Below are 14,182 nucleotides of genomic sequence, written 5' to 3'. Positions count from 1 at the left end.
AACAATTTGCTTCCCTACCAAACTGGAAACCGCACATTGAAGTGGCTTTCCAATTTTAGTTTAAAGACAAAGATTTGTCATCAGCACTGTTTACCTAATCCAGATTTCCCAACAAACTACAGCTACCTCAAAGCAGAATATTAAGGGAAGGAATCTGTGCCCATGAGAGGAGGGATAGCAGAGAGAGAGAGATAGGCATGCATGAGCCCATAATTTGACTCTGGGCATCTGACGGAGGACTATGTGAACACAAATCCAAAACATGTATACCAACTATAACAAATCCAAGACGTGTATACAGCTACAATTGTTATCAAAGTGTATGTCACACTTTTTGTATGCTTGTCAGACAAACAGGATTCACCACAGCCCAACCTGAACTTCTCTTAACTTCCACAAACACCTCCAGGATGAGTTGCTGGAGAAAAGTGACTTGAAGCAGAACAACGTTTGAACTCTGCACAATTCAACAGCCAAGCTCTCCGTTCTACTGATTTGATCAAGAACTGTGGCTGACCAGACCAGAGGCCCATTGAAGACCAACTCGCTTATGATAGCTGACAACCTTATCACTTAAAACCTTAAAGCGGGTAAGAAAGTGTGGAGATTTGAGATGGTGAAAGGAAAAGCACAGATGCATTCAAATCTGTGCACCACAGTCAGGACTCTAAGTGTTCTAAATTATAGAGCCAAGGGGCAAAAGTGAGAGGACTCGGGCAAGCCAACACAGGTGTGTAAAGACAACTGTAATTTAGCAAGACGTCCTGGAGGTGACTTGCAGGAGCGTGTCACGCTACAGAAAAAGATGAACCAAGAGGAGTCATCCTTCTTTTCTAGGGCATACAGAAGCTGCATTTATAAAACTCAGCTCTTACTGACAAAAAAAATCTCTCTCCTTATATGACAATGCACACAACAGCCTATCTTTTTAAAGTAGAAACATGTAGCTCTGTTGCCCTTGCTAGCACTATATGCCTTGGGCTGATCGTGGGATGGACAGCCAAGGTTAGAATAGTGAAGAAAGCAAATAATAAATGCCGGTGTTGCTGTCTACATACTATTGGGGAGGATAAAACCCACAGAAAGTGACTTTTCCTGCATTGGTGCAGAATTCTAACGCACCTAGATTCCTAAAGTGCAGGCATTCTCAGCTAGTTTAAGAGCAAGTAACCCCACCAAAGCATATTCCACTCACTGATATCACTCGAATTTGCCACTAAGATGTGTAACAACCTGTGCACTGCCGTTGCCCTTGCACCACCCTCCAACTGACAGCTCCGGACTGCTTATCTCACACTCACCAAGGAGATTCCCCTGCCAATCACATTCTCTTCTTCTGACTGGCACCCCGTCACCTCACTTGGCAGTTATGCAGCCCATGTACAGATTCATCCCAAGGGCTTTCCTGACAGAAAGAAGCTGGATCAAGACAGGCAGTCTTTGTTGCTAGCTCAGGAAGGCTATTGGTCCTGAACACATACTCAATAAGCATGCTCCCCACAAGCCAGCCCTCCTGCCAGCAGAGGGATCTGGCTAACTCAAGCTCCTCCTCACCAGAGGTTTGGACTTCCTTAACACCAACACACTGTGGGGGCAGGGACTACTCGTGTCCTGCAATGGGTTTTTTCTGTTTTGTTTTGTTTTGTTTGTTTGCATCAGAAGGGTTCTATATCATGCTTGACTTTGCTCTGCTGCCCCCATCACGGTGGCAAGCATTTTTTTTTAATGATAAAACAGAGATTGCAGACAGTCCACAGGATTCCAGTAGAATTAAGCTAGCATGAATAGGTTATGCAAGCTGCAATCCAGGCCCGAAGGAGCTGCTCCAAAGGAAGTGGTCTGGGGACTATGAGTTTACTGTGGACACGCTTCTGCCTTATCCAGTCAGATCTGTGCACAGAGGCTGAAGAGCTCCAGTTTCACAAAACAACTTCTGGTCACATGATAGTAAACAAGTTACAAACACAGAAAGCAGAAAATCCCACTCTGGAGAAATCACTTTCCACCTCAAGTCTCTTGCTTTATTCATCAAGACACTGCAAAAAAAACCACAAAAAACCAGCCCTGCTTCCTAAAAGAACCTCAACCATTGATGACCAGAACAGCCCGGGCTGTTCAGACAGAACTGGGGAGGGGGAGGGGAAAGAGAAAGAGAAAGAAAAGAGGAGAGGGTTGGGTCAGAGGAAAGGGCTCTCTTGGGTACAAGACAAAGAAGCGAGAATGATATGGGGAACAAAGCTTTTCCTTGTATGGATGCTAAATTTCATTGCTTAGGCCTATAAAAATCAGCTCTTTGGGCTTTTAAGATGCCCACAACACCAACCTTCGACCTAAAACTTCAGAGATAATTATATTTTATAGGAGAAAATAAATGGGTATCTACTGTAGGTCTAGCAATGTACTGAATAGAAATTTGGAGGCAGCAGATTCAAGTTCAGTTCCCTGCTTAGCTATTAAGCTCATTGGCTGGCTAACCTTGGACAAAAATCCATCTCCATCAAAGTCTGAAAAACATCAAAATAACTGCAACATGTGTAAAGGGAAGCATGTAGATGATGAAGCCAGAGCAGCAAACAATATTGTAGTGATCAATTCTTAAATAGCAGCTTTCCTTGAACTACACATCAATCACCAGCGGGCTTAGATGCAGACCTCGTTCAAATCTCTGCTCAGTCATCAAAAGATCTTTAAGTGGCCTGGGCAAGGACATGTCAGGCATAACCTTTTAACACAGTATTTGAAAAAATAAGTGTCTGAAGAAAGGGACAAGTTACACTGAAAAATTTGCATCAGTATGGCCAGGTCTTTCCAGGCACTAGGCCTCAAATCAACATTGGAAATAAGCTCACAAAAGTGACTAGGCTGCAAAAAGAAAAAAAGGGGGGGAGTAGTGACAGTCTACTTATGCCAGGCAGAGGGGTTCATGTGATTTCAACCTTGACAACCCCGGAGAAATGAGCAATAAGCTGCTCTATCCCTGCTCAGCCTGCGTGCAAGTCAACACCTACAGATACCAGTTAAACCCAAGGCTGGCTCCAACATTCAGGGTTATAGTCAGCACAGCGCTATGGTGAATGTTTCATCAGCAATTGAATGTCCCCCCCCTCTCCTCCTACCACAAGCCCCTAAATCTGTTCTGGAGGTTCCCCCAACAGTCCTGAGCACATATGGGACAGTGTGAGGCTCCTAGGCAGGGGGTTGCGTTAGCATGAATTGCGTTAGCACCAGCACAAATGAGTTGCGTTAGCACTAGCACAAATATTTTGTTGAATGCAGAGAAAGCCCCTGCACATGGCAGCCAATGGGCCTTAAACAGTCATTTTTGCCACACCACACTAACATTTAAAGTACCAAGAATTAGGAGAAATAATGTAATCCTAGGAATCAAACCAAGAGAACCATCTGATCTAACTCATCCTTTGCCAACCTGATGCCCTCCATGTTTCATATTATAAGTCCTATCATCCCCAGCATCACATGGCCATGTTGGCTGAGGCTGATGGGAATTGTAGTTCAGCAGCATCTGGAAGCTGGCCTGCCAGGCTGGCAAAGGCCATTTTCAACAGCAGCCAGGGAGGTGCCCAGAGCAACTCACAAGCAGTGTGTGAAAACAGCTCTCCCCTGCTGTTTGTCCACAGCACCTGGTACTTGGAGATGCACTGCCTCTGAACATGGAGGCTCCATTTTATCATTAGAGTCAACTGCTGCAGCTGAACTAATCCCACCATGAAACTGGTCTAAAGATATATAAGCTAACAGCTTTCAACACTTGTGAGGGCAAGTTAATTTATGCAGACCACCACAGGAGGCAGCAACTTCTGACTACCACTCACATTTCATGAACTTTCTGCCAATCAGCTTCACTGGAGGTTATTACCGTATTTTTCGTCCTATAGGGCGCACCTCCGGAGGGCTCCCCGTGCTTCGGGCGACAGGCTGCCGCCCCAAGCCTCACGCGCTCGGCGGGACCTCCCGCCGGGCGCGCAAGGCTTGCAGACACTCGCCCGAAGAACGGGGAGCCCTCCGGAGGGCTCCCCGTGCTTCGGGCAACAGGCTGCTGCCCCAAGCCTCACGCGCTCGGCAGGACCTCCCGCGGGCGCGCAAGGCTTGCGGACACTCGCCCAAACCACGGGGAGCCCTCTGGAGGGCTTCCTGTGCTTCGGGCGACAGGCTGCCGCCCCAAGCCTCACGCGCTCGGCGGGACCTCCCGCCGGGCGCGCAAGGCTTGCGGACACTCGCAGGGGCTGCAGGCTGCTGCCCGCAAGCCTTGTGAGCCCGCGGGAACTCCCGCCGGGCTTGCAAGGCTTGCGGATAGCTTCCTGAAGCCTGGAGAGCGAGAGGGGTCAGTGCGCACCGATGCCTCTCGCTCTCCAGGCTTCAGCGAAAACCTGCATTCGCCCCATAGGACGCACACACATTTCCCCTTCATTTTTGGAGGGGGAAAAGTGCGTCCTATGGGGCGAAAAATACGGTACATGACAGGAGACAGCCGCTGTACAGCAAGGATCTACCCTTAATTTACTTCTGCTAAAGTTAAGCAGGTCAGGGTCTTGTCAGCCAGGAGAGTGGAGACCTCCTAGTAACCACAACTGTACCGCTCCAATTACTTGATATAAAAGTAACTAAGGATGCATGGAAGGCTTCCACTGGCTGGATCAGACCAAAGTGATCACCATCACCCTTTTTCCAGCACTGAACAGCCAGGAGCCTCTCAGAAGCTCACAAGTGCGGGGTCAAGGGCAACAGCCCCTCCTCCACCAACTGGTATTCAGAGGCAAACGGCCTCTGGCTATGGAGGCTCAATTTCAAGCTCTCTTGGCTAATGAGAAGATAATTAAAGCCATAAACCTGCTTCAGCCTAAAACACACATGGAATTTGCAGCCGCCCTGAGCCCTGACAACAAGAATTCAGGGAATCAAGGAGGAAGTGATGTTCCTACCCTGCCTGTAGACACCAGACAGGCCCCTTACAGGAATGAAGCGGCAGGGTGAGATGGGCTTCCATGGGTCTGATCCAGCTGCAGGACCAATTTTTAAGCAGATGAGAAGGAAGAAGCTGAACCCTGTGAATTAACACTTGCTGGGGGAGCCCCAAGAAAAGGACTGTGGAATGGGGCTTCTGCCCCCACATATACTGGGCCAGGCCTTCTTCCATTCCCTCAAGAGGCACTGAGGTCCAAAGTTTAGATGGCCCCAGTGAGAGGAGCAGACTGGGCGGTAAGAATACAAGAAAAGCCCCCGCTGTCCCATCAGGCCAAAGGGGGGCCATCTAGCCCAGCATCCTGTTCTCCAGATACAGTACTCTAATGGGAAGCCCACAAGCAAAAGATTAGGGCTCCCCAAGCAGGACGCCAGCACAAAAGCAGCACTCTCCCCACTTGCCATTTCCTAGAACTGGTATCCTTAAGTATATACGTACTGCCTCCGACTGCCGGGTGGGTGAGAGAGAGAGAGAGAGGGAAGGACCGCTGCTGGGAAAGTCCCGAGAAAGAGAAGGAAGGAGGTTTCCTGCTGCCCTGATCCGTCCCGTCCCATCTCCCCCCAAAAAACCTCGGGAAAGACGCGACAAGCGAGGAGGCCCGACAGAGGAGGAAGGCAGGAGGCGAGAATAAGCCGAAATAGGAGGAAGAAGGAGGGAGGGGAGCCGGGAGCGGAGAGGCAGGACGACGTAGTGGCGGAGGCAGCCTTCCTCCTTCGCCCGAATCGGGTCAGGTCAGGATAAGAGAGGGAGGGAGGGGGGAAAGGAAGGAAAGCAGAGTCAGACACAACAAAGCCCCCCCCCATGCACTAGCCCCCCACCTCCCTCTCCTTTTCTCTTTCGGAGGTAAACAAGGGGGGCGCCATACTCTTCCCCTTCTCCCCCCCCGCCTGCCCCCCTCCAGTTAATGCCGTCCGTAGGATACTCGCTGGTGCGGAAGGCCTCCTGCGTGTGGGCGATGACGAAGCGCTCCTCCGCCACCTCCTTCTCGTCTCCCCCAGGAGGCTCTCCCGGCGGCGGCAAAGGCTTGGCCAGCGGGAAGGGCTTGCGGCCCAGTAGCGGCGCCATCGCCCGGCCACCAGGCCCCGGGGAGGCGGCAGCGGCGGCTCCGGAGCTAGAAGGGCCGCCGGGAAAATGGCGGGAGATACACAGAAGGGGAGAAGCGGGCGGCGGCGGCGGCGACAGTGATGATGATCCTCCTCCTCCTCCTCCTTTTTCTCCTCACAAGAAGGGAGAGAGCGCGGGAGGGAGAAGCCCGCTCAGTCCCTCCTCAGCCGCTCTCGCGCTCGTTCGCTCTGCGCGTGCGCAAACTCTCCCCCCCCCCCCGTTCACACACACACTCTCACTCTCTCACACACACAGAGTGAAAAACACAAAAATCAACACCACCACAGAAAGAAGTCAAGGAAGGGAGAGAATTAAAGAGAAGAGCGGTGGCGGGTTTTTCTTCTTAAATTTAACTATTAAGGGGACCCGCCTCCTCGATTTCTCGCGCCTTTCCGCGGGCCGCCATTGGTCTGGCTCGGACTGCCCCGCCGCGCCATTGGCGGAGTGGCACGTCACTCAAGTAGGCGCGTTTGCTTGCGCGAGGGAGAGAAAGAAAAGGAGGGGGGAGAGGAAAGAAGCGAGGGAGGTCGCATTATGTAAGCGCAAGAAAGTAGCGCGCCGACCGCCCCGGCGCCATTTTGTGTGTCGCTGTTATTATGTCTCCGCCTCCCGCTGCCAATGGAAATACGGGGCTTCATCCGGGGATTTGAGTGCAGGGAGGAGGGAGAGAGAGGAAAAGCCCGCTTGCCCGGCTTTTGTCTGAGCGAGTGGCGCGCGGCCTCTGCTTAAAGGGGCAGCGCCCTTTAAAAAAGTAGCGGCTCCAGAGCACCGTGGGAAACTGTGTTGCGGGAGGGGGCCTTGTTTTCCTTTTGTGCCCTCTGCTCATAACTTATTTTCCTGGCCGAGGTTTATAACAAAAAACGTGTGAACTGAAAAGAAGCCGGTGCTTCTGAGCATGTGTAAAGGTCCCAGGGTTAGAATGCAGTTCAACTTTGCCCTGGTGATCTTGAATGCCAAGGCGAAATAGTTGCCTATGCCGTAAGAGCAAGCGGGTAGGACACAGGGCAAAAGGCCCATTTGTGATTTTTTGAAAGGGGCACTAGAGACAGATAGCAAATGGTTTTCCCAGTGCAGGATGGTAAAATACATGACACACACACACAGAGGTGCCATGCTGTTGATTTTATTTTGCAGGACAGCTGAAACTCCAAAGAACTCGGAATCTGAAGAGAAAACAGAATAAAACCATCAGGTCAATGGTTTTCCCTCCTTTTTAAGGGGTGGGTGTTATTGCATTCAATTTTCTTTAAGTGATAAAATAAATGCAACACCTATTGGCCAAAAACCCACCCACAGGAGCAATCGGCTTATTTCAGTAAGCATGCAGACCATGCCTAAGAAACATCTGATCTGAACACATGTCTCAGTGCACATCCTGGGCTTCTGTTGCGGCATAATGCTAAACAGGAGATTCAGGAGAGACAAAAGAAAGGACTTCTTTGCACAACACCCAATTATTCTGGGGAACTCACTGGCACAAGATACGAAGATCACAGCCTTAGATGGCTTTAGATAGGAGTTAGACAAAGCCATGGATGACAAGTCTTTCAGTGCTAATAGCCATTATGGCTACATAGTGGAGCGGGCAGGGAACCAGCAGTACTCAGGCCAGAACTGGCCTGGAGGGCCCCCAACTAATTTTCGGCCCCCACCACAGCAGTGAATGAGGGGATAAGGAACCTTTCAAGTGTTACTGGTTGGGGGCCAGTTGGTATAAAGTCAGAGGATTAGGAAAATAAGCAGAGGCTGGCTTCGCCTTTTCCTTTTCTTTGATGGGGCCCTGCTTTACACCAGCAGTTTAAAAAGTAACACTTATTTACATTTCTAATTGAAAACCAAAGCTTGGATTTTAGCTGGCTGGAGCTTAAGTGTTCTGCATGTTGGACCCTGTGCAGTCATAGAAGAAACACCCCTGAGTTCACTGGAGGTTACCCAGGAAACCATGTACAGGATTGCAGCCATGCCACAAAAACAATATAATGTGTTCTTTTTATTTTGCATTTGGTCTTGCTGGGAACCTAAAGGGAAACGCCATGTCATGGCTCTAAGGTCTGTCTTGATTAGCTCCTGACATCCACATTTACCAACGGTGATAGGTATCTGCTTTATTAGTGTCAAACTTCTCCTGAACATGGAGGCTCCATTTTCAACTGTCCTGGCTAATACTCATTGACAATACCAATAAGTATGTAAAATCAGTTGTTGTTTTCAATCCATCTAAGCTACTGAAACCTAAGAAGTTGCCTCATATTGAGTGAGACCACTGGTCCATCTAAGTCAGTACACGGACTGGCAGTGGCGATCCAGGGTTCCAGATGGGGGCATGAGCAGCCCAACCTGGATTTCTGCATGCAAAGCAGATTCCTTATCACTGAGCTAAGGTTCTTCCCTAAGAGTAAAGTAAGATCCCAGTCCTTATGGTTCTGGAGAAAGGGCAAATTTAAATAGGAAGATAGGAATCTGCCTTGTACCGAATCAGATTAGCCCAGAGATGCCATTGGGGAATGAACATGTGACTTTCTGCATGGGAAGCTGAAGCTGAACCACTAAGCCAGAAGCCCTTCGCTGGGCATTACCAGATCTTGTGACAGTGAATCCCACAAGTTATGTGTGCAATCTGGCTGAAGAGCTGTCCTCTTTTGCTCGCCCCATACGGCTTTTGGATGACGCCCAATTGCTGGCATTCTGAGATGGGCCTGAGTTGAAGTTCTCTTGCTCAAAGCCAACAAGGCTCTTGACAGAGAAAGCCGAAGGAAACACACACCTCAGACAGGCGGCAAGTGCAGGAGTTGCAACACCTCTGGCGGGATCATCCCTTGGTTGTAGGCGTACCACCCTGCTGCGGAAGTCAAGGCAATGAATGTCATCCCCACGAAACTTTTGACGGCAAACGAAGTCCACGAACCTGTAATGGTTAGCGAATCCTTAGTGACCTCGGCGTTATGGGCCTCCTCCGGCATACCTGCACAGGAATTCTTGGGTTAACTAGATCAAGGGGATAGTCCCACTTTCCCATTCCTGTACCCATTCATAAAAACTCACCTCTTCCATTCGCAGCCGCCAAGACGACATAACACCGGTCTTGAAAGACTTAAATTGGCTTCCAGTACATTTCCGAGCACAATTCAAAGTGTTGGTGCTGACCTTTAAAGCCCTAAACGGCCTTGGCCCAGTATACCTGAAGGAGTATACCCCCATCGTTCTGCCCGGACGCTAAGGTCCAGCGCCGAGGGCCTTCTGGCGGTTCCCTCACTGCAAGAAGCAAAGCTACAGGGAACCAGGCAGAGGGCCTTCTCGGTAGTGGTGCTCACCCTGTGGAACGCCCTCCCACCAGATGTCAAAGAGATAAGCAACTACCTGACATTTAGAAGACATCTGAAGACATCAGGGAAGTTTTTAATGTGTGACATTTTAATGTATTTTTAATCTTTGTTGGAAACCGTCCAGAGTGGCTGGGGGAACCCAGCCAGATGGACAGGGTACAAATTAATTATTATTATTATTATTATTATTAAGCAAAATTTACATACCCCTTTTGACCTTTCAGAGGCTCTGGGAACCTCTTAAGCCTGTGGTTCCCAAAGCAGGTGTAGTGCTTCCTGCGGGAGGAATTCCAGGAGGGGGGGTGGCTGAGAGGCAAGAAGTGGGTGGCAATGACCACAAGACTTTGAAAAGATGGTCCCACTGGGAACTGTGTTTTGCTCCAAGTGCTGAGGGTGTTTGGGGTCCCCTCCTCCCTGCGCAGAGCTGCTGTTCCCAGCATTCCCTGTGAATGAGGGAATTATGGTTGGACTACTCTGAGCATTGTAGCTCTGGGAGGGGAACAGGAGGAGACTGAGAGGTGACATTATAGCCATCTTGAAATATCCAAAGGGCTGTCAAATGGAAGATGGAGCCTGCTTCTTTCCTGCTGCTCTGGAGGGGAGGACCCAAACTGGGGGGCGGGGGGAGGAAGAGATTCTGACTAAACATTTGGAAGAACTTTTGGACAGTAAGAGCTGTTTGACGGTGGAGTCAAAGATCATGGACTCTCTTTCCTTGGAGGTTTCCAAGCCAAGCTTGGATTGCCATCTGTCATGGATGCTTTAGTTGAGCTTCCTTCTTTGCAGCGGGTTAGACTAGATGATGCCAGGGGGTCCCCTTCAACTCTGCTATCCTGTTGGCCCTAAATTCTTCAGTTTTGTTGAATTAATTAAACTACATAATTTTTAATGGATTTTGAATCAAGGGGCAATTAATTGCCATGGTTTTGACTTCTTTTGCATTATTATCTTCCTTACTGGGTCATGCAAACCACTCTTCTGAACAATGCTTTTCATAGGATTGAGGCAGGGGGCACTGGGAACAAGTTTATGTAATCAAGGGGGCAGCGACCCCCAAAAGTTAGCTCTTAGCAGTTTGCATGTGGCAGAAGCTTCAAGTCCTAAGGCAGAAAGGAAGTTCTGTTGTCTATCCTTAACCACACAGATCAGGGAGGTCAATATTGGACCTTTGACTCGAGGGGCCTGATGCATGGGGTTCTGTCTTGTAAGTCACCGCACATCAGAACTGATCTTGAGTCACTGTGGAGTGATCATAGAATCATAGAGCTGGAAGGGACCAAAGGGTCATCTAGTCCAACCCCCTGCAATGCAGGAATCTTCATGAGCCCAAGAGAGAGGGGGCAAGCCAGGCTTTGTGGGGGAGAGAACAAAGCATGCACCCTGCTTGTTGTTCTGGGGCAGAAAAAATATAGCTGATTGCCTTATGGCAAGTTGGGCCATTGGTCCATCTAGCTCAGTACTGTCTGCACTGACTGGCAGCAGCAGTTCTCCAGATAGTCAGTCACAGGTCTTTTCCTGGAGATGCCAGTGGTGATTGAACCTGGCACCTTCTGCATTTTCTGAGCTACAGCCCCTCAGCTTGGCTAAGCTGGGGGCGAGAAACACAGAGGGCTGTGTTGCTCTGTGTTAAGAAGAACAACAACAAAATGATGGCCCTGGTGATTTCCCTAGAAATCTGGCAGGGATCAGTGAATTTGGGACTTCTGTTGGAGTTAAACTGTATTGCCACCTACACTCAGTGGTACCTCGGGTTACATACGCTTCAGGTTACAGACTCCGCTAACCCAGAAATAGTGCTTCAGGTTAAGAACTTTGCTTCAGGATGAGAACAGAAATTGTGCTCCGGCGGCGCAGCGGCAGTGGGAGGCCCCATTAGCTAAAGTGGTGCTTCAGGTTAAGAACAGTTTCAGGTTGAGAACGGACCTCCGGAACGAATTAAGTACTTAACCCGAGATACCACTGTATACAGAAGAGCTTAAGAGGAGACTGTCTGCTGGATTGGGCTAATGACTGACCTAGCCCTGTATCATTTTCTCACAGTGGCCTAATACCCCTCAGAACCTAGAAATCTAGATAGACTGGAGCTGGGGGTTCCATAAGGAGCCCGGCTGCTGGATCAGGCCAAAATGGCCCATCTAGGCCAACATCTTGTGGCAACAGTGGCCAACCAGATGCCTCTGCTGGGAAACTGGCAAGCAGGACCAGAACACGAAGAGCCCTCTCCCCAGTTTCTGGGGCTTCCAGAAACTTGTATTGAGAAACACTGCTGCCTCCAACTCTCCAATCAGGCAGAGTGACAGGCAACCTCCAGTAGCCTCCTTCCAAGGAAAGGGGCCATGTCACACTAGAGGGCGCCACCAGTCAACCTTGGGGGAGCCCCTGCTGCCTTACACAACCCCTGTGCCAGAACCGGGAGCCTCACACCTTTGGATTTGATCAGGGCTTCAGAAGCCCTGCAAGCTGCCTTCACGATGGCCAGGTTCCCCCGCGGGTGGCCTGGGGTGTAGATCTCCGCTTCCACTTCCACATCCTCCAGCTCCATCGGGCCGTTCTTGACCTCCTCCGCAGCCTTTCCAGCCTTGCTCTGCTTCTGCGCAGACCCCTTGGGGAAGGCGCCCCGGAGCATGCGCAGCAGCTGGTCGCGGGCGGCCTCCGCCTCCGAAGTCTTGGGGTCCATGACGACGCCCACCAGGGCACAGGGGGACTTCTCAACAAACTTCTTCACCTCCTTGATGACCCTGCGGAGTTCCTTCTGCTTTCCCTGGAGGCAGGAAGCCCGGCAGAGGAAGAAGATCAGCTGGCATGGCGTGCCCCCGATATTGCAGGTGGTGGCAGCCAAGGGCTCCTTCAGGGAATCTCCAGGGTGGATGGGGAAGCAGTTGGTGGTAAAGAGGTCCTTGACGAAGGTGTCCATCATCCCGTGGATGTCCTTGCCTTCCAGCGTCTCCCCAATGAGCAGGACCTCAGGCTGGCCCGCCACCTTCTTCACCAGGACCTGGAGGTCCTTGGCGACCTTGCTCCCGGGCCCTGCGATGCATATTGCTTCGGGAAGCTGCTCGGAGCCCTTCCCCTCCTTGGTCATGTCCTGCCAGCATGGAGTCCGTGGCCGCCTGCCTTTAGCTAAACCTTGAAGGGCTTCCAGACCACATGGCCTGCCGATGTCACAATGCCCACCCACACAGAAGCAGGCAGAGCCTGCAGCAGCCCCTCCCTCACACAGCTCAGGAGCATAGCACCCACTCACTTCATCCCAGGGGGATGCATCACAGCCCGGGGCTTTCAGCTCCACATGTGAATGGTTCATCAGAAGGCCAGTGGCAGCAGCTACAACCGAGTCCCAGAGGGGGTCCAGGAGAGCTAGGTTTGGAATGTTTGCGGCTGATGCTGGAAGCTGGAGGCACAGAGGCTTGTCTTGCTCTGTGCTGGACCCAAAGCTGTGGCTTGGGGCTTCCCTAGGACCCTAATGGGGAGGCAAGGACTACTGAAGTGTTATTGCTGTGAGCCCCTCTAGCCTGTGCTCATATAGACTGACCCCTTGCAATGCAGGAGTCATGGCTAAAGAACAGATGGCCATCCAACCTCTGCTTAAAAACCTCCAAGGAAGGAGAGTCCACCACCTCCCAAGGGAGTCCGTTCAACTGGCAAACAGCTCTTGCTGTCAGAAAGATGTTTAGTCAGAATCTACTTCCTTGTAACTTGAAGAAATTGGTTCAAGTCCCACCTTCTAGAGTAGGAGTAATCAAGCTTGCTCCATCTTCCATGTGACAGCCCTTGAGATATTAGAAGATGGCTATCATATCTCTTCTCAGTTTCCTCTTTTCCAGGCTAAACATAGGCAGCTCCTTGATCATCCTGGTTCCCCTCCTCTGCACACATAACAGCTCATTAACATCCTTCTTAAAATGTGGCACCCAGAACGAGATACAGTACTCCAGGTGGGATCTGTCCAGGTTGGATACAGCCACTTTGGTGTAGTGCTTACACTGTGGCCTGGGAGAGACCAGGGTTCAATTCTCCATTTGGCCATGAAACTCACTGAGGGACCCTTAAGGGCCAGTCACTGCCTCTCAGTGTCATGTTCCCTCCCTGCCTGCTCAGCCAAAGAAGGCCCTTTTCTCCTCCTGCTGCCCTGGCTCCTGCCTTGCAGGTGGCACCAAACCCCCTAAATTGCTGTCCCTATCTCCTGGGTCACTGTCCTGGTTTCCTGCCTCCACCACACACACTTCAGAGCCCTGCCAGTCCCTGACACTCAGCTTAACCTACGTCAGAGGGCCATTGTGGGAAGTAAATGAGAGGGAGAGAACCTTGTATACGTCACCTTGAGCTCCTTAAAGAAAAAGGTGGGATATAAATGCAACGAAATAATGAAACAATATATGTGTAAATAAAGTCATATACTCTTAAGACAGCAGTCTCCACTGAGATTCATTCCAAGGAAACCAAACCCATGAGCATGCACAGGAGGAACCCCTGGATTATCTTGTTGCTTGGAAATTGAGGTGCACATAACATTGGATTTTTTGCAGTAAAGGGAAATGATGAGGAGTGTGTGCTGGAAAGTGCAGAACGGAGCATCATCTGACCTCTCCACAAACCAGAGTATATGCTCAAACAGGAGAAGCTGCAACCTCCTTGCAAAGGTTTCTTTCAGACGGCCATTTTACTGAGCATTCATTTGGATTCTGAGGCAGCAAAACTTCTGAACATCAGTTGCTGGAAACCGCAGGAAAGGGGAAGTGTTGGTGCTCAAGCCTTGCTTGCAAATTTCCTAAAG

General features: G+C 50.4%; 2 protein-coding genes across 4 annotated transcripts in view; both read right to left on the bottom strand.

Moving 5' to 3' along the window:
* Positions 1 to 6,622, bottom strand: part of BAZ1B (bromodomain adjacent to zinc finger domain 1B) — a 28,910-nt gene extending 22,288 nt beyond the window's left edge. Inside the window, exon 1 of the mRNA XM_053366855.1 lies at positions 5,904 to 6,622. Coding sequence (XP_053222830.1) covers positions 5,904 to 6,046 — 143 coding nt within the window. The 5' untranslated portion in view covers positions 6,047 to 6,622. The remainder of the gene's footprint in view (positions 1 to 5,903) is intronic.
* Positions 6,623 to 6,892: 270 nt separating this feature from the next.
* On the bottom strand, positions 6,893 to 12,551 carry LOC128402606 (uncharacterized protein C2orf72 homolog). Of its 3 annotated transcripts, none has more exons than XM_053366861.1 (3): positions 11,833 to 12,551; positions 8,991 to 9,047; positions 6,893 to 7,248 (listed from the first exon to the last, which is right to left on the bottom strand). In XM_053366861.1, the coding sequence occupies exons 1-3, from the start codon at positions 12,488 to 12,490 to the stop codon at positions 6,908 to 6,910; spliced, it is 1,056 nt and encodes a 351-aa protein (XP_053222836.1). In that variant the 5' UTR covers positions 12,491 to 12,551; the 3' UTR covers positions 6,893 to 6,907. The 3 variants fall into 3 exon arrangements, with proteins under 3 accessions (XP_053222836.1, XP_053222837.1, XP_053222838.1); XM_053366862.1 differs by having other exon boundaries at positions 7,193 to 7,248; positions 8,850 to 9,047; positions 11,833 to 12,542; XM_053366863.1 differs by lacking the exon at positions 8,991 to 9,047 and adding an exon at positions 8,850 to 8,990 and having other exon boundaries at positions 7,193 to 7,248; positions 11,833 to 12,541.
* Between the last annotated feature and the right edge of the window lie 1,631 nt (positions 12,552 to 14,182).

Source organism: Podarcis raffonei, chromosome 15 (assembly GCF_027172205.1).
Source record: "Podarcis raffonei isolate rPodRaf1 chromosome 15, rPodRaf1.pri, whole genome shotgun sequence".
Taxonomy (NCBI): domain Eukaryota; kingdom Metazoa; phylum Chordata; class Lepidosauria; order Squamata; family Lacertidae; genus Podarcis; species Podarcis raffonei.
The sequence above is the reverse complement of the archived record's forward strand: the minus strand, read 5'-3'. Positions and strand labels throughout refer to the sequence as shown.

Excerpts from the sequence above, each read along its gene's own strand:
- LOC128402606 (XM_053366861.1), bottom strand. The coding sequence starts at position 12,490 with ATGACCAAGGAGGGGAAGGGCTCCGAGCAGCTTCCCGAAGCAATATGC. Across the intron at positions 9,048-11,832 it reads AGCCCTGATCAAATCCAAAG|GTATGCCGGAGGAGGCCCAT; the intron begins GTGTGAGGCTCC and ends ATTCCTGTGCAG. Across the intron at positions 7,249-8,990 it reads GGATTCGCTAACCATTACAG|ATTCCGAGTTCTTTGGAGTT; the intron begins GTTCGTGGACTT and ends TTTTCTCTTCAG.